The 26,620-nt window shown below is 48.1% G+C and overlaps 1 protein-coding gene and 1 long non-coding RNA gene across 2 annotated transcripts; one reads left to right on the top strand and one right to left on the bottom strand.

The window, feature by feature from the left end:
- Positions 1 to 11,231: 11,231 nt before the first annotated feature.
- Positions 11,232 to 24,742, bottom strand: LOC111540596. Its single transcript, XR_002731034.2, has 2 exons — positions 24,686 to 24,742; positions 11,232 to 11,487 (listed from the first exon to the last, which is right to left on the bottom strand). It is a non-coding gene; the product is annotated as an uncharacterized LOC111540596 (long non-coding RNA).
- Positions 22,633 to 23,374, top strand: LOC111540595 (peptidyl-prolyl cis-trans isomerase A). Its single transcript, XM_023208982.2, has one exon. It carries the CDS (start codon positions 22,673 to 22,675, stop codon positions 23,168 to 23,170), a length of 498 nt encoding a protein of 165 aa, XP_023064750.1. The 5' UTR covers positions 22,633 to 22,672; the 3' UTR covers positions 23,171 to 23,374.
- Positions 24,743 to 26,620: the final 1,878 nt, after the last annotated feature.

Here is a 26,620-nt window from a genome sequence, read left to right as displayed (position 1 = left end):
ACCCCGTGCCCTCACACTAGGGGATGTGTCTACAAATGCTTCTTGTCTAATTAGTACCGGGTACAACTTATCTGCTTCTCCCTTTCAGGCTACTTGTAATCAGTCCCTGCTTACTTCCATAAGCACCTCAGTCTCTTACCAAGTGCCTAACAATACCTGGTTGGCCTGCACTTCAGGTCTCACTCGCTGCCTTAATGGGACGGAACCAGGACCTCTCCTGTGCGTGTTAGTTCATGTACTTCCCCAGGTATACGTGTACAGTGGACCAGAAGGACAACTTCTCATTGCTCCCCCTGAGTTACATCCCAGGTTTCGCCGAGCTGCCCTGCTCCTAGATCCCCTCTTAGCCAGTCTTAGCATACCTGGATCAGCGGCCATCAGTATGGCTGCCCTAGTTCAAGGAGAAACTGGACTAATGTCCCTATCTCGACAGGTAGATGCTGATTTAAGTAACCTCCAGTCTGCCATAGATATACTACATTCCCAGATAGAGTCTCTAGCTGAAGTAGTTCTTCAAAACCGCTGAGGCTTAGATTTAATATTCCTCTCTCAAGGAGGTTTATGTGCAGCTCTAGGAGAAAGTTGTTGCTTCTGTGCCAGTCAGTCTGGAGTCATAAAAGATACTCTCCAAAAGGTTTGAGAAAATCTAGATAGATGCCAACAAGAATGAGAAAATAACATCCTCTGGTATCAAAGCATGTTTAACTGGAATCCATGGCTAACTACTCTAGTCACTGGATTAGGTGGACCCCTTCTCATCCTGCTATTAAGCTTAATTTTTCGACTGTGTATATTAAATTGGGTTCTTAACTTTGTAAAGCAATGCATAGCTTCTGTCAAACTTATGTATCTTAAAACTCAGTATGACTCCCTTATTATAACTGAGGAATTGAAAAGACTAAAAGGCAGAAATGAAATCCACAGGTAGACAGCCCAGGCGGCACCCTGAGCCTGGTTAAAGATCGACCCCTGACCTAACCGGTTATGTTATCTATAGATTCCAGACGTTGTATGGACAAGCGTTGTGAAAGTCCCCGTCCTGTTCTGTTCTGTTCTGATTACCGGTGCTTGCAGCCCCCAGTCACCCCCTGCTTGCTCAATCGAAACCACCCCCCTCCCACCCATGGTTAAGCAAGCAGTTTGTCTGAAAAAAAACCCCTAGACGTTTGTGGTTTAAAAAGGGTGGGAGCCAATCAGAAACTGCCGAATGTTCAAACTTCAAAATGTCAACCAATCCCAATCTTGTAACTGCAAAAATGCCCTAATCTTCTGTAACCTGTTTGTGCCTTACTATAAAAAGTAGGCTTGAGCTGTGCTCGGGACCTCTCTCTTGCCCTCCTGACTACGCCTGTACAGAGAGAGGTCCGGGTTCGAACCTGCAATAAAGTGATCCCGGCTGCTTGGCTTTGACTTCGGTTTCTGGTGGTCGTCTTTGAGGAGGGTCTCGGAACTCAGGGCACAACATTTGGGGGCTCGTCCAGGATCCCCCCCGAGCCCACCAGACTCCAGGTCAATGGGTCATTACTAATCAGTAAGTAAGCTGACTTTGTCTCTGTTCGTCTTTGTCTCTCTGAGGAATCCCATGGGATCTGTACTGAGGTTGGCATAGTCTTGGCGGACGCGCTATAAGACAGCCACCAGGGACCGGTAGGAGACGTCCTCTGGTGCCCATCTGGGGTCTCTGTATTCTGTTGGCCCATCTGACTCTGATCGGGAACTAAACCCGAAACGTGCTTGCAGAACTGTTGTCTGTTGTTGCTGTTGTAGACTGTTACTTGTTTAGAACTCACTTTCACTTTTCAGGAGCCACTGGATGAGACAAAAGTTACTTCAAATCCTGTTACTGATATTTCTCTGTATCCCTTTCTCTACCTCCAGGAGTTCCTGAAATGGGCGGCGCCCAGAGTATGCCACTCTCTCTCCTTGTAAATAACTTTAAAGATGTCAAAACTAGGGGCTATGACCTTAGTGTAGAGCTAAAGAAAGGAAAATTGATAACCTTCTGCCACTCAGAGTGGCCCACTTTCGGAGTAGGGTGGCCTCCTGAGGGAACATTTTGCCTCCCTATTATCACTAAGGTAAAAACTAAAATTTTCCTACCAGGACGTTCGGGGCATCCTGATCAGATCCCCTACATCTTGGTATGGCAAGACCTTGTGGAAAACCCGCCACCCTGGCTAACTCCTTTCGTACTGGCCCCGGAGCCATGTAAAGCACTGGCCGCACGACCAGTGGAAAACTCTCACAAACCAAAAACTCCATCCACCCCCGCCCCGTCCCTGTGTTGCCCAACAATCAGGATCCTCTGTCTTTGGAACCCCCACCTTATCTCCCTCACCCCGATCCTCAACTTCAGGGCCCGCCGGCTGCTCTCCCGGGAGGGCACGAGGAACGAGAGGCAGCAGCCGCGCCAGTGGCAGTTGAGAGCAAAAGTAATTCTGGGGGGCCAGCAGGATGAACGCGTGGACGTGCCCAATGTGAGATGATCTCGCAGCCCCCCGATTCCACTGTGGCACTCCCCCTGAGGGAAATAGGACCCCCTGATGATACGGGTAACCCTAGGCTCCAGTATTGGCCATTTTCCACCAGTGACTTATACAACTGGAAAACCCAGAAGGCCCGGTTCTCAGATAACCCCAAAGACCTAATGGCCCTTCTAGACAGTGTTATGTTCACCCACCAACCCACCTGGGATGACTGTCAGCAGCTCCTCCAGATTCTGTTCACGACGGAGGAGCGAGAAAGAATACAGGTTGAGGCCAGAAAACTGGTTCCCAGAGATGACGGCCAGCCGACCGCGAATCCTGACCTCATCAATGCAGCTTTCCCTCTGACCAGACCTAGATGGGATTACAACATGGCAGAAGGTAGGGGAAGGCTACTGGTTTATCACCAGACTCTAATGGCGGGTCTCCGGGCTGCCGCTCGCAAGCCCACTAATTTGGCCAAGGTATACTCTGTATTGCAGGGAAAAACAGAAAGCCCAGCTGTCTATTTAGAAAGGTTAATGGAAGCCTTTAGGCAGTTTACCCCATGGACCCAGAAACTCCTGAAAACCAGGCGGCTGTCGTTATGTCCTTTGTAAATCAGGCCACCCCAGACATTAAGAAAAAACTCCAAAAATTAGAAGATTTAGAAGGGAAACAAGTCCAAGACCTTCTTCGGATAGCACAGAAAGTTTATAATAACAGAGATGCTCCGGAGGAGAGGCAAATTAAGGCCACCGAGAAAATGACCAAAGTCCTGGCTGTAGTTGTTCAAAAAGAGCAGTTACAATCAGGAGAAACCCAGTCCAAGCGCACCCCTAGACGCGACCTGGGAAAAGATCAATGCGCATACTGCAAAGAGACAGGCCACTGGATAAAAGATTGCCCCAAAAAGAAACAGCGCCAGTCAGGACAAGGGCAGTGGCAGCCTAAACCCACACCTATACTTGTGACCCAAGATATGGATTAGGGGGGACGGGGTTCAGACCCCCTCCCCGAACCTAGGGTAACTCTGCAAGTGGAGGGGTCCCCGGTTCAGTTCCTAGTCAATACCGGGGCGCAACATTCAGTCTTGGTCAAGCCTTATGGAAAATTGTCTGATAATTCATCTTGGGTACAAGGAGTCACAGGAATTAAAAAATATCCTTGGACAACTCAGAGGACCGTAGACTTGGGAACAGGAAAGGTGTCGCACTCCTTCCTAGTTATTCCCGAGAGCCCTTGCCCCTTGTTGGGGAGAGATCTGTTAACAAAAATGGGGGCCCAAATTCACTTCCAATCAGGGGGTCCCAAAGTGACTGACTCTCAAAACAAGCCAATATCCATCCTCACTATCACCTTGGAGGATGAATATAGACTCCATCAGGAGCAAGTGCCTCCTGATCAAGATATCAACTCCTGGCTCCAGCGTTTCCCGGAAGCATGGGCAGAAACCGGGGGCTTAGGGCTGGCAAAACACCGCCCGGCCATATTTGTTGAAGTTAAGCCTGGGACAGACCCGGTTCAGGTTCGGCAGTACCCAATGCCCCTAGAGGCCAAAGAGGGGATTACGCCCCACATCCGCCGGCTTCTAGACCAAGGAGTTCTACGCGCCTGCCACTCGCCCTGGAACACTCCGTTGTTACCTGTTTGTAAACCTAATAGTAAAGACTATAGGCCGGTGCAAGATTTGAGATAAGTCAACAAAAGAGTCATGGACATACACCCCACCGTACCCAACCCATATACCCTCTTAAGTACTTTGAACCCTGAAAAACAGTGGTATACTGTCCTTGATTTAGAAGATGCTTTTTTCAGCCTACCCTTGGCTCCCGAAAGTCAAGAGCTTTTTGCATTTGAATGGACAGACCCCGAGAGGGGTATAAACAGCCAGCTAACATGGACCAGATTGCCACAGGGATTCAAGAACTCGCCAACCCTGTTCGACGAAGCCCTCCACGAAGATCTGGGTGAGTACCGACAGCAACACCCTGAAATAACTCTTTTGCAGTATGTTGATGATCTTTTAGTAGTGGCCAAATCCCCGGAAGCCCGTGTTCAAGGAACCGAAGACCTCCTAAAGACTTTGGGGAAGCTAGGCTACCGGGCCTCAGCAAAAAAGGCTCAAATCTGCAAATCAGAGGTAACCTATCTGGGATACCTGCTAAAAGGGGGGCAACATTGGTTAACCAGTGCCCGGAAAGAGACAGTCCTATGTATCCCTAGACCCCAATCAACGCGACAAGTAAGAGAATTCCTGGGGTTGGCGGGGTTCTGTAGGTTATGGATACCCGGGTTTGCAGAGTTAGCCAAGCCCCTATACCAGGCAACAAAGGAACAGCAGCCCTTCAATTGGACGGAAGAGGCTGAGTTGGCCTTCCAACAGATCAAAACCGCTCTGTTATCAGCCCCCGTGCTGGGACTCCCTGATGTCTCCAAGCCCTTCCACTTATACGTGGACGAAAGCAGGGGCGTTGCCAAAGCGGTATTAACTCAGTATTTAGGCCCCTGGCGGAGGCCAGTTGCCTATCTGTCAAAAAAATTGGACCCAGTAGCCGCAGGATGGCCTCCCTGCCTCCGAATAATCGCAGCAACCGCTTTGATGGTGCAAGATGCTGATAAACTGATCATGGGCCAGGAACTACAGGTCACTACTCCACATGCCATCGAAGGAGTTCTCAGACAGCCGCCTGATCGATGGATTAGCAATGCCCGGCTCACCCACTACCAGGGGCTACTGCTAAACCCCCTCAGGATAACCTTCCTGCCCCCAATGACCCTGAACCCTGCGTCACTACTGCCAAATCCGGACTTAGAAACCCCGTTCCATGACTACTCTGAGATATTGGCCCAGGTGCATGGAGTCAGGGAAGACCTGCAAGACCGCCCACTGCCCGACGCCGACCTCATCTGGTTCACCGATGGGAGTAGTTTCGTCTACCAAGGACAAAGGTACGCAGGGGTGGCAGTAACTTCAGAAACCGAAATAGTTTGGGCAGAGCCTTTGCCCCCGGGGACATCAGCTCAAAAAACTGAATTAGTGGCTTTAACCCAAGCCCTAAAAATGGGAAGAGACCACAAACTGACAATATATACTGACAGTCGGTATGCTTTTGCTACCGCCCACATACATGGGGCAATATACAGAGAAAGGGGGCTCCTCACAGCAGAAGGGAAAAATATCAAAAATAAGGAAGAAATCCTAGCCTTACTAGCAGCCCTTTGGGGACCCAGAAAGCTAGCAATAGTCCACTGCCCAGGACACCAAAAGGCTACTGACTCAGTCTCCCGAGGAAATAACTTGGCCGATCAGACTGCTAAAAATGTGGCTAAAACTCTCACACAACTACTAGCCCTACAACTACCTGACCCGGGGCCCAAAGAGCCCCCAAATCCAGAATACTCAGAGAGTGACCTTCAGTGGATAGACAAACTTCCCATGGTCCAAATCCTTAATAATTTGTGGAAAGACTCTGAAAATAACATCATATTCCCAGAAAAATTAGGACAACGAGTGTTAGAACAAATCCATCGGAGCACCCATTTAGGCTCATGGCAAATACTGGACTTAATAAGACGCTCTAAACTAAAAATTAAAGACGCCTCCAGAAAGGCTGATCAAGTAGTCAAAAACTGTGCAGTTTGCCAACTCAATAAGGCAGGTAACCAACCCCAAAGCAGTGGAAAAAGGCAGAGAGGCGACAGACCTGGGGCCTATTGGGAAGTTGACTTCACAGAAATAAAAACAGGAAAATATGGATATAAATACTTGCTAGTCTTTGTAGATACCTTTTCAGGATGGACGGAAGCTTTCCCCACAAAGAGAGAGACTGCTCAGGTTGTGGCGAAAAAAATCCTAAAAGAAATCTTGCCCAGGTATGGATTCCCAGTTATGATAGGATCAGACAATGGGCCTGCCTTCGTCGCTAAGGTAAGTCAGGGACTGGCTTCCATTCTCGGGGCTGATTGGAAATTACATTGTGCATACCACCCCCAGAGCTCAGGGCAGGTAGAAAGAATGAATAGAATATTAAAAGAGACCCTAACTAAATTGACCATGGAGACTGGCGCTAACTGGGTATTCCTTCTCCCCTACTCTCTGTTCAGAGTGCGTAACTCCCCTTACAAATTAGGACTTACCCCTTATGAAATTATGTATGGTCGGCCTCCCCCATCATCCCTGACCTGAAAGACAATCTCATCCAAGCCGAAGCCGATAATAGTCTTAAACTCTTATTCTCCCTACAAGCCCTACAGAAAATTCATGAGGAGGTCTGGCCTAACCTAAGAGAACTGTACAAAACAGGATCTCCACCCGAACCACATCAGTTCCAGCCAGGAGATTGGGTTCTCATCAAACGCCATCGGCAAGAGACCTTAGAGCCGAGGTGGAAAGGACTATTCCAGATAATCTTGACAACACCAACCGCACTCAAGGTGGAAGGAATCGCCGCCTGGATCCATTACACACATGCCAAACCAGTCTCGGATCCAGATCCAGTCTCGGACCTCGTCAGACCGCCAGCGGCTTGGACGATCAACCGGACTAAAGACAATCCTTTAAAACTCACCTTGCGCCGTCAACAACCTAAACTGTAAATATGATATCCCTTTCCCTCACAATGCTTTTGCCTGTACAGGCCTTTATCTGGGAGACCCAATCACAGGGGGCCTCATCCCCATTTGCTTGGCGTTTTTACTTAACTGAGAATTGGACCGACCATGCCCAGACACAAAAAGAGAGCCAGGTCTTGGCAATGGCTGACTGCCACCCTGCAGGGTGTCAAACAGCCATCTATCTAAATTTCTCTGATTTTGCCGCACAACCAGGAAAGGTCACCCCCGCTATCTGTTTTCTCTTTGACCAAGAAATCACCTATTGTAAAGATTCTTGGGTCGAATAGAATGTCAGTTGTCCTTATGGGTCCTGTAAAATCCACACTGCCAAAACTCTCACAGCTTCCGAGACCCTCTCCGGACAACGCTATAACTCTCATAATTTTTTCAAAACCAACTTAGGATATACATGGGTTGTCTGGGATCCGTGGGACTCCCGCTGGACCACCCGACAGAAAGGGGCCATGTACATGACCCCAAAAACAACGTGGCCCAGCAGCCGCCTTTACCTTTGGCGCTCTCTTGTTCAGATCCAAACCACCCTCCAGGCTACAATCCAGAAACAGGAAAAAGAACTAAACATACAACTCTCAGCCTTAACTTCCCCCCGCCCCTTCTCTTGGTTATCTCTACTAAGAGAGGGATTACTGCTTGCAAACGCCACCAGTCTAGGCAATCTCTCCGTGTGCTTCTTCTGTGCTGCCCTAGGGTGACCACCCCTGACGGCCGTCCCACTCACGGGCCCCTTCAATAATTCTCCTACACACAGCTCAGGACCCTTCCTCCTCTCTGGTGTCCCCCTATTCTTGAGCCCCGGGCAAACACAGGTCTCATTCTGCTACTCAAATGCTAGCACCTCCCTCTGCAATAAGACCTCTTCTCCTAACACAACCCTGTTCGCCCCTCATGGTTCCTTCTTCTGGTGCAATGGAACCCTACATAAAAATCTTTCCACCCAGGCCACTAAGACCCTCTTATGCCTCCCTGTCACACTGGTTCCCCAATTAACTTTACGAACCCCTGCAGAATATCTGGGATGGGACAACATATGGGACAGCATACCATCCCCCAGAACAAAACGGGCTATATTTCTTCCCCTGGTGGCCGGCGTCTCACTCGTCACATCCGTAGTTGCAGCAGGACTGGCAGGAGGGGCCTTAGGCCATTTTCTACTCACAACTGCTAAACTCTCCCAACAATTCTCCACAGCTATGGAAGCCTCTGCCGAATCCCTAGCCTCCTTACAAAGACAACTAACTTCCCTCGCCCAGGTTACCTTACAAAACTGATGCGCCCTAGACCTACTAACAGCTGAAAAAGGGGGAACTTGTCTCTTTCTCAAAGAAGAATGTTGTTTTTACATAAATGAATCAGGGTTAGTAGAGACATGGGTCCAACAGCTACACAAACTCAGCATAGAATTACAACAACAAAAATTTACCTCTGCAGCTGATAGTTGGTGGGCATCCTCCATGTACTCCCTCCTAATGCCCCTCATGGGGCCACTACTTAGCCTACTCCTCCTTCTTACCATAGGGCCCTGCATAATGTCCAAAATTATAAACTTTATTAAAGATAGAATCAACACAGTCCAACTAATGGTCCTTAGAGCCCAATACCAGCCTGTCATGACAACAGAATCAGTATAAGACCCAAGATTGGCTCTTAAAGGTACCAGAGACAGGGGGGAATGAAAAGACTAAAAGGCAGAAATGAAATCCACAGGCAGACAGCCCGGGCGGCGCTCTGAGCCTGGTTAAAGATCGACCCCTGACCTAACCGGTTATGTTATCTATAGATTTCAGACGTTGTATGGACAAGCGTTGTGAAAGTCCCTGTCCTGTTCTGTTCTGTTCTGTTCTGATTACCGGTGCTTGCAGCCCCCAGTCACATACCCCCTGCTTGCTCAATCGAAACCACCCCCCTCCCACCCATGGTTAAGCAAGCAGTTTGTCTGAAAAAAAACCCCTAGACGTTTAGTGGTTTAAAAAAGGGCGGGAGCCAATCAGAAACTGCCGAATGTTCAAACTTCAAAATGTCAACCAATCCCAATCTTGTAACTGCAAAAATGCCCTAATCTTCTGTAACCTGTTTGTGCCTTACTATAAAAAGTAGGCTTGAGCTGTGCTCGGGACCTCTCTCTTGCCCTCCTGACTATGCCTGTACGGAGAGAGGTCCAAGTTCGAACCTGCAATAAAGTGATCCTGGCCGCTTGGCTTTGACTTCGGTTTCTGGTGGTCGTCTTTGAGGAGGGTCTCGGAACTCAGGGCACAACAGAATCAACGATTTGATTCCCCAAATACACAAGTGGGGAATGTACTACCTAGCCTTGTTTTTAGACTCTCCCTTAATCACCTAGCCTTGTTTCCTCATGAATAGTCTCTCCCTTAGCCAAGAAAGCCAGATGAACTCCATTTGGCTCCTTCATTTACAAGACATCAAGGACTCCTTACCCACCCCCTTCCTCAAGGAGTTAACTTGTGTAAGCTGACTCTCAACATATCAAAGGGTTCAATTAACTGATAAGGTACTGAGGCAAGCAATGTACAAAGTTCCCAGGATTTCACTCAAGAGATAACACCATAAAGCCTTGAGTTTATGTCCGGCAGATCCCCCATACCTATTACCTTATGATAGATTTAGATCCCCTGCACCTGGAACTGTTTGTTTCCCTGTAACCATTTGTCTTTGTAATTTTTTTTGCATGTTTTTACTTCTGCAGAACTCCTGTAACTAAGCTCACCCTCCCCTTTCCAAACCAAAGTGTAAGGGAAAATCAAGCCCCTTCCTAGGGGCTGAGAGAATTTCGAGCGTTAGCTGTTTCTCGGTCGCCGGCTAATAAGGGACTCTTAAATTTGTCTCAAAGTGTGGCGTTTCTCTAACACACTCGGGTACAACACTGAATTATCGTTTTTAGAGAGGCAGTATGATAATTGTCGAACCATCACATTCCTAGTGAGTGGCGAAGAACCCTCTTCTGCTCTGCTCATGCCTCTCCAACTACCTGTAACATACTCTGGCTGGAGCCAGGAAGGTATCTCAGATGCCCTAATTTTAGCAGCAACTTGGAGTGCCTCCATAAAGTTGCTGATGTTCCTTCTGGAGAGATATCCTTTTCATTGTCTTCTAAGGAAACTAGAAGAACTGTAAATTTCCCTGTAAGGAATAAAGAGGGAGGGGAGTGTTTCTCTCATGCTGGAGGTGGGAGTTTCACTGGAGGTGTTTCATCATGGTGTGGTGAAAACATCAGAATACTTCAGCTTGGCTTCTGACATAAACTATGCCCCTCACTAGCAACTATCCCCTGGGGAACTTGCTTAACTCCTGGGGCCTCTATTTCTTCACATGCAAAATAAGCTCAATAAAAATTAACATCAGAATCAAGAGATGAAATCCGTGCTAATAGATATCAACTTTCAGGATCTCAGCCTGTTGTTTGGGCTACATCTTTTCACTTGAGGTCATAAGTGCATCTCATGGGTAGTAGAAAGTTGTAGGGGCGAGGGGTACTTGTCCACAGGTCTATGAATAATTGATTACTACTAACTACAAACTCATATCACAGTCACATGTACCTTTTGTTTAGTTAATAGTGATAGAAAAGAAAAAAAAACACAGCAAATTGATTTAGGCAGGGCTCTGTTTACCACCAGCCACATTTTTCTCCCACTTTACCATCAGATAGGTCTGAGAGTGGTCTATCTCTCTGAGTGGTCTCCTCAGAAATTGCCCTGGGGATTTCCTATCCAGGGGAAGAAGCTGGGATAGGTGGTCTCTTCTGGTCTCCTCCAGCCCTCCAAGGTAAGTTAATGCTGCACCTCTTAGTAAAACAGGAGAGTTCCCTGCTCCCCTGTAATCCCTTGCAGGATATGCCACAGGGGTGCGGCTTGTCTGGCCACCACTCAAACCCCTTACAGGAGGGGGAGCACACAGATGGGCAGGTGCAGGAGCTGAGGTGAGTGCTTTTGGGCTTTGGCCCCATGGTGGCATCTAGGGGTGTGTGCCTATGACTCTCAAAGTCCCAGTGGGCATGCTACAGTGCTCTTTTAGCTCTACTGTCTGTAGACGGCTTAAGTGTTAACCAGCTCAGTGCCCTCTTGATACCTGGGTTCTTGTCTGCCATCCAGGAAGAATCAGGTCACACACAGATTTGAAGGATGGTGAATGCAGGAATTTTATTGGGTGATGGATGTGGCTCTTAGAGGGAAGGATGGGGAGCTGAAAAGGGGATGGAGTGGGAAGAGGATCTTTTCCTGGAGTTTGGCTGTCCCATGGCAGATCTCTCTGACTGTCCCCAGCTGAACTCCTGTCAACATTCAGATGCTCCTTCTTTTCTCTCCTTCTCCACCATGCCACTCTTCTGCTCCTCTGTTCTTTTGTTCATCTGTTTGTTTGCTTGTGAAGCCTGGGGTTTGGGGTTATATGGGTACAGGATAGAGGGGTGTGGTGAGCCAAAAGGCAACATTTGGCTTGAAAACAGGAATGCCTGTTCCTATTTAGGGCTGTGGGTTTCCAGGCTTGGGGGTGGGGCCTTTGCTGGGGAACTGCCCTCTTCTACCCAGTATTTCCCTGTCACCTGTCTGTATCATTAGGACTATAATGTGCAGGGCAGCTGTATGGCCTGGAAGCACCTTGTTTCACAATCCTAGGAGCAAGGTCTACTGTCTTCTGGGCCTCTTCCCAGGACCTCTGTCTCTCCAGGTTTGGCTTCCCAGTCCCTCACCAAAGCATTAGGTTCATTAACTCCCTGTTGTGGCTTCAGCTGGACGTGGAGGATGGAGGTGAGGTAAGGCGCCTTCTAGCCTGGGTGTGGGGGCAGAAGGCACTAGGGGATGAGAACCCTCAGACAGGACAGAAGAAGGGGTGAGCCAGTTGAGAGGTGGGTGCTGCCTTCAGTCCTGCTCTGTACCCCACCTCCCTAAAGTGAATGGACTCACCCACTTTACCCTTGCCAACCTGAACAAAGAAAATGCCATTCACCTAGCTGTGAGGTGGGCTTTTTGTGCATGCATGAGAATGGGCTGCCAAGCCACCACTCCAGGGTGCACAGAGGAGGTGGGGCACAGCCTGGTCTCTGGGCTGTGTCCTGAGGACAGACCTGGACAAGGGCCTTCACTTCTGACCCCTCCCAGCAGGGGAGGGGAGGGTGTAGAGCTAGATAAAACCAGTGTTTGCTATTTTAATTACCTCCCTCTAAGGGCATTTTCATATGAAACTTTGTTCTATGTTACATTAAGGGAGAGAGATTTTTAGAGGAGCTGCGGGAGTAGGGCCCAGGGGTTTTCTTCTCCCCACAGATACATCTATCAGTGAAATAAAACACAGCAAAGCACTCAGCACAATGCCCAGCACATGGTAAGTGCTCACTGAACATCATTAACACTCTCTTCCATTGCAGTTGGTGAAAACAACACTCAGGATGCTTCAGCTTGGTGAAGAAGAAAAATAAAGCCCAAGTTCTACCTCTGGGGCCTTGTCCTCCATGTGGTAGCTCAAGGCTAAGGGCAGCTCTGGCTCCAGGATTGCTTTTGCTCAGAATGGGCCAGCATGTCAGAAGTGGTGTTGCCTGCCCTCTGCCATTCTGCATCTTCAGCTCAGCCCACTGTGCCTTTCCAAAGCACAGGCCATATTCCTATCCTCCTGCTCCACGTGGAGCTCCCACAGCTCATCTTTCCTTTCAACTAGGGGGTGGTGATATAGTTTGAATCTGCCTCTCCGCCCAAATCTTGTGTCAAATTGTAATCCCCAGTATCGGAGGTGTGGCCTGATGGGAGGTGACTGGATCATGGGGGTGGATTACTCATGAAGGTTTAGCACCATCCCCTTGGTACTGTCCTTGTGATAGTGGGTGGCTTCTTGCAAGATCTGGCTGTTTAAAACTATGTGGCACCTCACTCTTTCTCTCTTGCTCCTGCTCTAGCCATGTGACATGTCTGCTCTCCCTTCACCTACTATCATGATTGTAAGTTTCCTGAGGCCTCCCTGGAAGCCAAGCAGATGTCAGCATCATGCTTCCTGTACAGCCTGCAGAACTATGAGCCAATTAAACCTCTCTTCTTTATAAATTACCCAGTCTCAGGTATCCCTTTATAGCAAAACAAGGACAGACAAATATAGGTGGGCAGCCCTGAGAGAGCTCTGCCCCTCCCCTGTCTGAGTGGCTCAAAGCCAGGATCTTTTCCTGGTGCCCTCAGGGGCCTGAGGATAAAGTGGGCCCCAGCATGTAGGCTCTATAGGAAGAAAGATGGAGGGAGGCACTGCTAGGAAAAGGAAGAACACTTAGCTCACACCTCAAGAAGGTGTGACTAGATGAGCAGAAGCCCCTGTCCCAGGGGGAAAAGTGTTCTATCCCAAGGCACATCCTGGTGTAGGAAGATTTGGAGCTCAGGTGGGATTCAGGCTCAGCAGGGCCTCAGGCTCACTATCCTTTGCTCAAAGATACTATCAAAATAAGATGTCAGGAACTTCTCAGCTGTGCCAAACAAAGGCCCAAAGGCCCAGCTGTCTACCATGAAGGGGAGGGACAGCCTTCTCTCTAGGGCCACAATGCCCTATATCATTCAGCCCCAGACCTTTCTTTCAAAGTTGGTTCGTTGCACCCTCAAAGCATCATCTCATCTGTTACTTTATTTGTGACTCACAGGAAGCTTCTGAGTCAGGCAGGGCATGTGTTATCACAATTTCATAGAAAGGGAAACTGAGGCACAGGGTGGGCTAAGTGACTCGGGCTAGAGTGAGTGGAGGACAGCACTCAGATCTTCTTGGATCCAAACCAGACATCCTTCTTCCACACAAAACCCTCACTCTAATCTTAACACTTCTGTGGCTCCATGGGTTCCTCAGTGATTTTAGGAGGATTGTGTTGGTGTGTGTTGCGGGAAGTCAGGGACCCCCAAACGGAGGGACTGGCTGAAGCTGCGGCAGAAGAATATAAATTGTGAAGATTTCATGGACATTTATTAGTTCCCCAAATTAATACTTTTATAATTTCTTGTGCCTGTCTTTACTGCAGTCTCTGAACATAAATTGTGAAGATTTCATGGACATTTATCACTTCCCTAATCAATACCCTTGTGATTTCCTATGCCTGTCTTTACCTTAATCTCTTAATCCCTTCATCTTCGTAAGCTGAGGAGGATGAATGTCACCTCAGGACCCTGTGATGATTGCGTTAACTGCACAAATTGTTTGTGGAGCATGTGTGTTTGAACAATATGAAATCTGGGCACCTTGAAAAAAGAACAGGATAACAGCAATCTTCAGGGAACAAGGGAGATAAGACTTGGAGCCTGACTGTGCTGGTGAGCTAGGCGGAACAGAGCCATATTTCTCTTCTTTCAAAATCAAATAGAAGAAATATCGCTGAATTCTTTTTCTCAGCAAGGAACATCCCTGAGAAAGAATGCACCCTGAGGGTAGGTCTATAGACGGCCCCCTTAAGGCAACCACCTTTTAGGGTCGAAGCTGAAGGGATGAAATAAGCCCGGGTCTCCTGTAGCCCTCCCAGGTTTATTAGGATGAGGAAATTCCTGCCTAATAAATTTTGGTCAGACAGGTTGTCTGCTCTCAAACCCTGTCTCTTGATAAGATGTTATCAATGACAACACATGCCCGAAACTTCATTAGCAATTTTAATTTTGCCCCATCCTGTGGTCCTGTGATCTCGCTCTGCCTCCACTTGCTTTGTGATATTTCATTCCCTTGTAAAGTATGTGATCTCTGTGACCCACCCCCTATTCGTGCACTCCCTCCCCTTTTGAAAATCACTAATAAAACTTGCTGGTTTTATGGCTCGGGGAGCATCACAGAACCTGCCGACATGTGACGTTTCCCCTGGGCACCCAGCTTTAAATTTCTCTCTCTTATACTCTTTACCTTTATTTCTCAAACCAGCTGAGATGCTTAGGAAATAGAAAAGAATCCATGATAAATATCGGGGGTGGGGTTTTCCTGCAATAGGTGTGCTCATGTGCCTGTGTGCATGTGTGCATGCCTGCATGTGTGTGTGATGCCTTACTTGCTGAGGGAAGGGCAGGAGGGCTGGCAGTCTCTGATTTTTTGTCTCCATTTTGGATATTTTAGGTGCCGCTGCTGAGAGAGCCAGAGAGCTGTAGTGTGTTAAGACAAGGGGTCTGAGGAGGAAGAGACCTGTGAAGTAAAGGTGATTGAAGACCCTGAGTCCCACAGGAAGCCCAGCCTGTTCCCCACAGAGATGTGAGCTCTGCCCAGGCCAGTCATGGTACTGGGAAGGGTCTGGGGGAGGCAGGGGCAGGTCCATGGAATTTCTCCTCTGGACATGATTTTGGGGAGAAGAAGAGATCACATATTATAAAACATCTGCACAGCATGTGGCATCTCATTAGGGGGATGGGACCACCCCTGTTACACACACACACACACACACACACACACAGACTCCCCTTTTTAGCTTGGTCTTTTCTCACCAGGAAAACTTTCAAGCATTCTTTTTAGGCTGTAACCAATAGTCATCAATATATTTTCCAGTAAGACTCAGTGCACACATACATATATTAACAATTAACAAATTTTTCATGCAACACCTTGTAATAAAGTCCCAGAAAAGGGTACTGTTGGCAAATTTAGGGCTGAGATTTTTGTCCTTGCTGGAATTTTTGCAGTAGAGTGTTTAAACTGCAGACCTAGATCCATTAGAAGGTTGTGACATCAATTTGGTCAGCCCTTTAAAAGAATAGCATAGCATAGCACAATAGGAAATATCAGAGTGCATCAGAAGTCACAAATGTTAGTATTATGTGGTGAAACATTTGGTTCATTGCCAATATGTGTGTGTATCTAGAGAGTCTCTTTGTAAAATGCCTTGATGACAGTAGGTTACATTAAAAAACATTAAAGACACACTGTTTTCAGAAGCTTTCCTGAAAGTACTTTATATTGAGGAAGGACTAGCTTTTTAGGCTTGTGAAGAAAGGAAAGGTGTGGCTGGAGGTGATGGGAGGGAGGCCCTGGACCCCCCAGGGGGATGTGGGGAAAGGCTCCAGCCAAGCTAGGGCAGCATGTGACTTTCTGGGGTCCAGAGCTTTCTGCTCCAGAACTGGGTTGGAGGAGTAGCAGAGGTGTCTCCTGTCCCCCTGATGAAGAAAGAAGAATCTAGTGAATAAGGAAAAGCATGGAAATAGTAGAGATCAGGAGTTCTTGACAAATCCATCAACCACCCTGTGCCTTCATGTCCCCATCAACAAAATAGGATGGTGGGGGTGATAGACCTTCATGTTCCTGACGAAATAAAACATAGTCAACACAAAACCAAAAGAAACATTGGAAGCTTCTTAAGAGATAACATTCTCTAAACTGATTTTTGGGGAATACAAATTCATATACAACCACCTATCCTGGAAGTCAGGAAAAGTGTATGCTTTAACCCATTTTGGCTGCTAGGTTGTGAATAAACCAGTCCCCATACTCAAGGAGGTTTTCCAAACTAGTTAGGAAGCTAACAGGGTCTCAGAAGAGGAAGATAACATGGAGAGCTCTAACTAATTGCCCACAGGGTGGTACAAACCCCGAGGGGTACAGGCATTCAGAGAAAGTTGAGGGCAGGATAAGCTTAACATGTGTGATGCACAAGGTCAAACAGCTGGATGTGCAAGAGTACGGGTGACATGTCTAAGAGGAAATATAATAGGGAGGGCTTGACTAGTTGAGAATGAGAGCAAGGCGGGGAGGCATAAGAATGTGAGGTCTCACTCAACAAAGGCTGTTGCACATCTGTAAAGACTCAAAGTTACTGTGCTGTGCCAGGAACAGGGGTGGATTCACAGAAGATGAAGGCAGCAGTGTCTCCCCTCAGAAGTGGGGGCTGCACCAGGGACCAGCAAGTTGGTGGCTTCACCTGCAAAAGGAAGTTAAAAGGCAACTGTGCCTCTCAGACTGCAGGCCAACACACTAGGGATTGTGAAATCAAAATTTGAATGAATGAGAATAGATTAAAGTAGATTAGAACTTACCAGTGTGCAACGTAGTCACACTGGAAATTTAGCTACACAACAATCCATCCACCGACATAGAGAAATGATCCAAGAAACTGCCAGCAACATGGTCAAGAGTAGGAAATGGCATCCATTGTCAGGGAGGATGCCTGGATGTCAGGGAGATTCCCTGGATGGAATCCCTCTTGGCCTGGCTGGCTCCAGCTGAGATAGTGAAGCACAAGATTCCATTAGGTGCATCCGTGCATGATGGGAATGTGTCAAATATATTCTCACTGTGATGGTGACTGTGAGTCACCATCAAAAGACCCGGATGCCATTGACTTAATACCTCCCAAGCTTCCTTACAGTGCATCTAGTCGCCGACTGAATGATTGTACGCTTGTTGTAGGCAGCTGCTTATGTGCCCTTGGTGATGAAAAGGTTGGCAGGGCAGGGAGAAATGGGGGGTGGCTGGTAAGTCTGGGTTAAAGTTGAGAGTAGCTGTGGCACATAGCAGCAGCACATGCAAACACAGGAGCTGAGGCCTTTCCTTGAAAGAACCTAATGAGCCTAGAATGTTTTCAACTCTCTTGATGCCTTTGACCTGAGACTGCCTTCACTGTCCCAAATCTGAAATGCAAGTTCATAGGACAAGCTGTGAGTGAGGAGCTGGAAACTCCCAATCAGCAGGTCTGGAGACATCTGTGATGCCGGGGGCACGGCGGAATTTCCTGGGAAGGAAATACGTCAGCCTGTATGTAAGCACAGTATGGTGGGGCAGGGGGAGGGTCTCTTCACTAAGGAAAAGAGCAAGCTGCTTTCTGGGGGTAGCAGCTGTCCCTACACAGTGGCATTTCTCAGCCTCCCAGAATCAGCCCCAAGAGTTCTCTGTTCCAGGCTCTCCAACCGGGGTGATGAAAATCAACAATTGACACACCCAGAAGAAGACAAGAGAAACATCCAACAATCCCCAAAGACGGGCTCCCTCTGCTCTGCCTCACTATTAAACACACACCTTGCTTTGCAGATGTGGCCGGTGGTCCCCTCTAAGGGGACACTGGTCAGTGCTGAGGGATGATTGAGAGACCATGGAAACCTGACTCAAACAACCTCCCCAAAGCGAGCTGGGCAGATTTCCAAAGTGGTGAAACAGAATCCCAAAGGCATGGTGTGCCCAGATGGGCCTTGGACATATGCTGCACAGTATGTCTCAGAGATAAGGTGACAGGGTGGGGAAAGGAGGTGTGTCCGGGGCCACAGACATTGCTTCTTGTACCCCAGCTGGGTGTGAGCCATTTCAGGCTAGCATGCTCTTTCCCTGCCCTGTTCCTGGTTCTCTGGCTGGCTTTGCAGGTCAAAGGACTTCCTTCTACCTGGAATATCTAAAGTGACAGAAGAATTTAGGGGGACACATCTCCCAGAAGATAGCCCTGCCCTGCATCTGCTTGACCCTCTGGTGGCTCATACATTTGGACAGGCTGCCAGCCACCACCGAGCAGGCTGGACAGTCTCCAAGATAAGGGACAAATCCCCTAGAGATCAGTCAGTCTTCCCTGTCTCCTACTGCTGGTACACCTCCTACCCCTGGCCCTAACAGCCCCTCGCTAGGGCTGCTCATTCTTCCTGTACAGGCGAGAGCCTTAGCAAAGTGGTAATGTCACAGGGTGGACCTAGGAAATACTGCTCAGTAGGAACTCTTCCCAGGATCCCGAAGAATCAGCAACTGCAGGATCTGCCTGAGCTATCTTCTTGTGGTGTCATAGATGTCCCCTCATCAAACAGGCTTAAGCTGCAGGGCACCCATGCAGACAGAGTTTGAACATACTGGAAATTTAGCTGCACAACAATCCATCCACCGACACAGAGAAATGATCCAAGAACCTGCCAGCAACATGGTCAAGAGTGGGGAGTGGCATCCAAGGAAAACATGTCAGGGAGATTCCCTGGATGGAATCCCTCTTGGCCTGGCTGGCTCCAGGTGAGATAGTGAAATGCAAGATGCAAGTACCAAACATATTCTTGGTATTTAGGACTAACTCACTTAAAGAGTTATCTAAGATCATTCTATTAACCCCAGGTAAGGTGGGGTTAATAGAGGTCTAAAACTGAGGTCTAAACCTCGGTTTCCTGAATTTTTACTTGTTTAATTATATATTCCCTACATGGACCTAGGCTTTAAATAACTTTTTTTTACCCAAAGGCATTCAGCTGCTAATCAAAGCTCATAATCAGCATGAGATGACCAGTGTGACCCAACTGACTTCAAAGAAATGCACTGTTTTGCTTAGTCCAGGTGACATTGCCTAAAAAAGTATGATTTCCACTGGGCTTTCCAAAATATTTAACATACCTTGAACATTTCCTAGATCTCCAGGGACCCAGGAGCCCCACGTTGGGACCATGATGAGCTGGGCTAGGGAGGTGGCAAACTATGGGGACACTGTGTGTGTTATTCTAAAATATTTCTTTTTTTCTTTTATTATTATTATTATTACTTACTTAACTTTAAGTTCTGGGATACATGTGCAGACCGTGCAGGTTTGTTACATTGGTACATGTGTGCCATGGTGCTTTGCTGTACTCTAAAAGATTTCTACAAGTTGGTTTCCCCCATCTGTTCTCAGCCTGCTGGTAGGCAAGAAAGTCATCTTTATTTTGTACTCCTCTTTATCCCTTTCTCCTCCCTCCCACATAGGCAGTCACCTTCCCGTTCTCTCTGCCTCTCAGAGCTGGGCTTTCCCCACACAGTGTTGCTCTCTCCAGGGAGCACATCTCATCAGAGCAGCTGCCGCTGGGGAGCCTCTGCCAGTGTAGGTCGTCAAGGCAAGCAAGCCTGGTCCCTGCCCTCATGAGGCTCAAGAACATGCTGGGACAGAGGACACAATATGTAAATAGTTTGATTACAATATAGTGTGAGACTTAAACTATGGGTCAACGACAACCTGAGCTAGAGGTTGGTGGGGCACTGTTAATGGCCCGATTAATTGTAAAAATTAAAGCAGCAAATACTAGTTTGGTCTAGCTCTGTGTGATGTGCACTATACTTCACAGACCTTATTTTGCTTGAACTTCACACCAACCCTATAAGATAGATTGATATAGAGGGTATTTGTGTTCTGGTTTATAGAAGATACAGGCATCACGATTCTCTATTATACTGATGAGAAGACCAAGAGTGAGAGAATTCACAGCTGCTAGGTGACAGGCCCAGGGTTGAAATGCAGATTATCTTGATTCCACTCAACCACAGCTTTCTGAAGTTAGAGGAGAAGCAGGCCACATCAGACTGACATAATCATAAATTATATTTTGAGATGGTTGAAATTGATGCCAGGTCTGATGAGGCAGGATTGAGATGGGTGAAAATGACGGCATGTGAGTGGGTGGAACTAGCTGGAAACAACAGCTGCAAAGCAGTGGTTGCTCAGAAGCAGGGGCCTGCCTTGCTTGGCACCAACCACTCCCAACAATTCACCCCCTGGCACAGGGATGGCAGCATGAACCAGAGAGCCTGGCCTGTCTTCCCCATGGTGGGTAGCCAGGCTGGGACCCTAGGAGGCAGTTCCACAGCAGTCCCAGCAGCCTGGTGAGGTGGTACATGACTCCTTATCACACAGCAGGCAGGGAAGGGAGAGGCCATGGGCAGCAAGGGGACTTGGCATGGGGAGCAGAGAGGGAGAACCTGGCTCTTTCCAAACTGAGTGTATGTCAAGCCTCTGAGCCAGAAAGACCCTCCCTTCCCTCTCAGGGCTACAGAAGGACAGCTGGCGCTGGAAAACAGGACCACACAAGATGTTACTGGCTCTTTTAAGGCTGGGCCTAATACAGACAGAGAAAAAAGCTACCGAGAAAAGTATCCCTGCCATAGGCTAGTAAACGTCAAGAAAGGCCTTGGGGCTCCATCGTATGAGCCGTCCATGTTCTGTGATTGCACAAAATGCAAAGTGAGTTTGAACTGGATCTCTGCAAAGAGAGTGTCAGCATCTGTGGTGCTCAACCCTGACTGCTCGTAAGAATCACCTGTGGCACTTTGGAAACCCATGACAAGTGCAACTGATATTTTTTAAAGCCCTTTGATGATTGTGATGCACAGCCAGCTGGAGAGCCGCTTGTCTAGAACAAGAGAGCTTTCAGGTCCACTGTACTCTGCCTGGTGAGAGCATCTAGAGCATCCTGGCACCACATTTTAAGGGACCTTCAACAAACTGGAACAAACCCAAAGGAGGATGATCAGGATGGCAAGGTCCCTAGGAACCATTTCACAGGAGAATTGGTTGAAGGAATTAGGTAAACCAGGAAAGGAGATGACTTCAGAGGCTGTGCTGGGCATCTCCCACCTGCAATGGGAGGCATGGGGAAAGGATCACGGTCTTGGAGCAACTAGCTCAATGGACAGGCGGGGACATTTCAGGTCACATGAGGAAGACATTCCCAAATGAACTCTCCCAAAACGACGGGGCATTTCCTAAAAAGTAGCGAGCCTCCCATCACTAGACATATGCAAGCAGAGATGGTGCCCATCAGTCATTAGGCTGTCATTGCAGGAGATGGGAACTTAAACTAGATGGCTTCGAAGGTCCTTTGAAACTCCAAAACTCTGATGCTTCATGTGGCCTTGTTACTGTCATGCGCGTCCGTGTGAAGAGACCACCAAACAGGCTTTGTGTGAGCAACATGGCTATTTCACCTGGGTGCAGGCAGGCTGAGTCCGAAAAGAGAGTCAGCGAAGGGAGATAAGGGTGGGGCCATTTATAGGATTTGGGTAGGTAAAGGAAAATTACAGTCAAAGGGGGGTTGTTCTCTGGCAGGCAGGAGTGGGGATCACAAGGTGCTCAGTGGGGGAGCTTTTTGAGCCAGGAGGAATTTCACAAGATAATATCATCGCTTAAGGCAAGGACTGCCCATTTTCACTTCTTTTGTGGTGGAACGTCATTGGTTAAGGCGAGGCAGGGCATTTGCACTTCTTTTGTGATTCTTCAGTTACTTCAGGTCATCTGTGCATACACGTGCAAGTCACAGGGGATGCGTGCAAGTCACAGGGGATGCGATGGCTTGGCTTGGGCTCAGAGGCCTGACAATTACCCTTTATTCATTTCACAGATCTCTCCTGAGCACCTACCACGTGCAGGCGCTGTTCTAGGTGCAGGGACACAGCTGAGAAACAGCCTCTGCTCTAGTGACTCACATTGTGGTGAGGAGGGACAGATAATAAATAAACACGTATGCAACAGGTCAGGAAGGGGCAGGAGCTCCAAAGTAAAATTGGGCAGCAGCAGGAGAGAGTGATGTGGGTTGGGAGCAAGACGAACAGACACCTGGGAGGAGCTGTGCCAGGTGCGCTCTGAGGCTTCCTCCCTTCCTTTGTCTCAGGAGCTTGTTTTCCCGTAGCCAGGCATAAAGCTGCCAGCAGGGAGGATGGAGAAGTTTTAGGGGTCGCCTGCTGGCCTTTCCGAGCAGGTGCATGCATGATGTTTGCATGCATACTGCTGGATCCTCACCCCAGGAAATACAGCCAGCGGGCTCCGGGCAGTGGGCTCCGGGCTGTAGTTTCAGCAGGGAGAATGAAGGTTTCTTGGGAAGAATAATATGAAAGGTGGCTTTGCAGACGCTGCCGCCGAAGAAATTCTTGTACTACTAGCCATGGTCAACCCTACCGTGTTCTTCGACATTGCCGTCGACGGCGAGCCCTTGGGCCGCGTCTCCTTCGAGCTGTTTGCAGACAAGGTTCCAAAGACAGCAGAAAATTTTCGTGCTCTGAGCACTGGAGAGAAAGGATTTGGTTATAAGGGTTCCTGCTTTCACAGAATTATTCCAGGGTTTATGTGTCAGGGTGGTGACTTCACACGCCATAATGGCACTGGTGGCAAGTCCATCTATGGGGAGAAATTTGAAGATGAGAACTTCATCCTAAAGCATACAGGTCCTGGCATCTTGTCCATGGCAAATGCTGGACCCAACACAAATGGTTCCCAGTTTTTCATCTGCACTGCCAAGACTGAGTGGTTGGATGGCAAGCATGTGGTCTTTGGCAAAGTGAAAGAAGGCATGAATATTGTGGAGGCCATGGAGCGCTTTGGGTCCAGGAATGGCAAGACCAGCAAGAAGATCACCATTGCTGACTGTGGACAACTCGAATAAGTTTGACTTGTGTTTTATCTTAACCACCAGACCATTCCTTCTGTAGCTCAGGAGAGCACCCCTCCACCCCATTTGCTCGCAGTATCCTAGAATCTTTGCTCTCGCTGCAGTTCCCTTTGGGTTCCATGTTTTCCTTGTTCTCTCCCATGCCTAGCTGGATTGCAGAGTTAAGTTTATGATTATGAAATAAAAACTAAATAACAACAACAACAAAAAAAACATATGAAAGGCATCAGAGAAGAGAAGGGCAGGTTGGGATAGGCCTAGGAAGCAGCAGGGCAGGCTCCCCCGTCCCTCTGTGAGGCAAGTCTTTATTTGATGACGGCTTTTAATACCCAAGGCAAAACTCTTCTCTGGCCTACACATCCCTAATCCTTCGGTTGATGCTCTCTCTCTGCTCATTTCCTACAAGCACCCCTCACAACCCCTCACACATCCGCGCACACACGCAGGCACACACACATGCACTGGCCCGCGAAGTTCCGCGTCAGATGCCCCTTGCTGCCACCCTCTAGAGGAGTCAAGCATCAGTGATAATGTTCCTTTGATTCTTCATGGCCTCCAACCCCGCCCCCTAGGTTTTGATTTCAGGACTGGGGCAATTTGCTCAAGACCCCGAGTTCACGGAGATCTCAACACAGAAGCTGGCCTCCGCCTGTGACAGGACAGGAGAGGAGGTAGAGTGCGAGGCCCACAAAGTCCTCAGCTGGGCGCCCCGCGGAGCCCTGCAGACGCCCTCTTGCCTTTCGTGAACTTCCGGGACCTGGCCAATGCCGGCAGGGGCCAGCGCAGAAGAGCCTGGGAGCTGCGCGCCCAGGGCCGCGAGTGCGGGGTAGCTGCGGGACCTCAGGGTCCGCTCGGCAGCCCGTAGTCAGGGCGCCGGGGCGTTAAGCTTCAGATTTACTTCAGTGTTCCTAATGGACTTGTTTCAGAAGTGCTCACTGTTCTCGCCACCTGAAGAACCGCATTTTCATGTATTTGTATTGGGACAAGACGTAGAGTCCGATGTGTAAAGGGCCTGCTTTGAGGGAAGAAAGGCCGCAGCCCGGGGTGAGTCCGCAGAGACGGCGGGTGACGAGGAGGCGGGAGATCAGGGACGGAGAGGAGGGCAGAGGCGCCTGCCCGCTACTGGCACTGCAGGCCCTGCGCCGCGAACCTGCGGCTGCCTCTGGGGACAGGGGAGCCCGGCTTCCTGCGGCGCTCAGCAAAAGGACCGGAGAGCAAACGGGTGTCTTTCAACTCGGCTTGTAATAAAAAGCATTTGCACATATCCTGTATGAGCCTCCCTGTCTCCAGAGAGCCAGGGCCTGTGGATTTGGAGAAGGGAGCGGGGGCAGCACTTCTCGCGAGGACCCCAGCCCAGCCCACAGAGGGAGGAGGAAGCAGCCGAAGCCGCGGAGCTCCTGAGGAGAGGCGTGAGGTCTGGGGCCCAGGGTAGCAGTGCAACTTACCCCAGACCCGGGCACAGCGGCGGCTGCCCGGCCACCTCCGCCCGCCCGCGGCGGGATCACTTACCTACACCCGGCTTGCGTAGCTCCAGCCCAACAGCTGTGCAGGCTGCCGAGAAAGGAGCTGGCGCCGCCCACAGGGAAAGGGCGCCAGCGCCCACAAATGAAGATGTGCTGAGCGTCTGTGGAGCGTTCTTTTGTTTTGTGGTTTGACACTTTCCTTGCAGTTTTTGTTTTTTGATTTGTTTTGGGCTTTTTAAAATTTTATTTTATTTTAGTTTAGTTTTTATTTTCCCAGGGGGGAGGAGAGGAAGAAGAGTGTTTACAAAGTCCTGTAGCCACCCACCTAATTTTCGCTTTTGCCAATGTAAACTGGGTTTGGTTTTCTTGTATTATTTAAATGGTTGTGGTTTCCTTTATCCAGGGAGGGTTCAATAGAAGACCGTGTTGGAGAATTATACCAAGTATTGTGTATGCCCCAAAATTTGTTATAAATCCCTTAAGTAGTAATACCCCCCCCCTTTTTTTTTTCCCTGGCTTGGTTTGGTTTTCTAATGTAAAGGTAATTGGCAATGCACTTGATATATCTTGCACAATATGGGCAACTGAGTTGGGTTCCTTTTTATCCTGCGTGTATAAGTGGGTGTGGGAGGGAGGAGCATGGGTGAGTCTTTGTGTGTGTTATACATGTGTGTATGTAGTAGGTTGTGTACCTATATCCAAATGTATATGCACCCATATCGTGTGCCCACGGCACCTGTGAGTACACAATCCCCCTTTTCTGGTTTAATTGTGTGGAGATCTAAATCTGGGACCGTTTAAATACAAAAACAGACCACTGCCTCTACTTCTAAGGTGGTAATCTGTAACTCTTAGCATTTCTGTCCCACAAGATAATGCAAAAACAATGCGATAATATTCACTTTAAAAATATAGTTGTGAGTTCTTTGGCATTAAAACTGTATTTAAAAAAACAGAAATTTAAGGGAAAAACTCAAGAGGGCATTTTGCTTCAATATATCTCATGTAATTTTTTATTACTTTTATGTTTCTGTTGAAGAAACTTAAATTCAGGTCAGTTTCAGTATTTTTCACATTTGTTTTAATGGAGTTACAATTGTGCCAAGTGAATATGATTATATTTTAATTCACTTCTTGTATATTTTGCTGCATGTAAATCATTTTGTATTTGGAGTGTGACATGGGTTACTTCTGAACACTTAAGTGCTGTTCTCTATGTGATTGAGGGAAAGGGAATGATTTTTCTTTTAATTTGTACAATGAGCAAAGGTATTGTTGCAGTCTCACTAATGCATTTTAATGTAGCAGTTTCTCATTGTTTGAACTAGTACCCAGGGTTCTTTGTCTTACATCCAAGAAGATTAAGGAACATGGCTACAAGGGTGAGGTTGGAGCAAAAGTTTAATAAGCTAAAGAAGAAAGCTCTCCGCAGCAGAGGGGAGTCCAAGTGGATTGCTGGGTTGCAGCTGATTGCAATAAACTTCTATATGAAACTGCTCTCCTCCCTGTAACTGTTTTAGTAACTTTTTACCAGTAAAACTGTCTGTGCAATTGCCCTTATGCAGCTGTAGGTATATCTCTAGGCAAAGCACCACTTCTCTTGTTTATATAACTGTGGGTTTGTTTTAGGTAAGTCCCCCTCCTCCCTGTGCCAGTTTCATGGAGCCCACCGTGTATATGCCTGAAAAGGGGAATAAACTTTTTCCTGGGAGTTTGCTAATTATACAAAGAACAAAGGGCTTCTCTGCTGGACTCTGTCTCTGCTGGACTCTGTCTGATTATCTGCATGCAGGTGCAGCCTGAGGTTTTTCCCATGTTGTTTTATTTTTTTCCTGCTGCTGTGACTTTTGAGGCAGGCTGCTTTTGCAGTCCGAGTATTCCCCAACTGATTTTTTCCTTTCCTTCTCCCTCAGTATCACCAGTGTAAGCCATTATTCTGGTATCTGCAAACAAGTTAGGACATAACTGCTTTGTGTATCTT

Source organism: Piliocolobus tephrosceles, chromosome 10, assembly GCF_002776525.5.
Source record: "Piliocolobus tephrosceles isolate RC106 chromosome 10, ASM277652v3, whole genome shotgun sequence".
Taxonomy (NCBI): domain Eukaryota; kingdom Metazoa; phylum Chordata; class Mammalia; order Primates; family Cercopithecidae; genus Piliocolobus; species Piliocolobus tephrosceles.
The sequence above is the reverse complement of the archived record's forward strand: the minus strand, read 5'-3'. Positions and strand labels throughout refer to the sequence as shown.

Excerpts from the sequence above, each read along its gene's own strand:
- LOC111540595 (XM_023208982.2), top strand. The coding sequence starts at position 22,673 with ATGGTCAACCCTACCGTGTTCTTCGACATTGCCGTCGACGGCGAGCCC.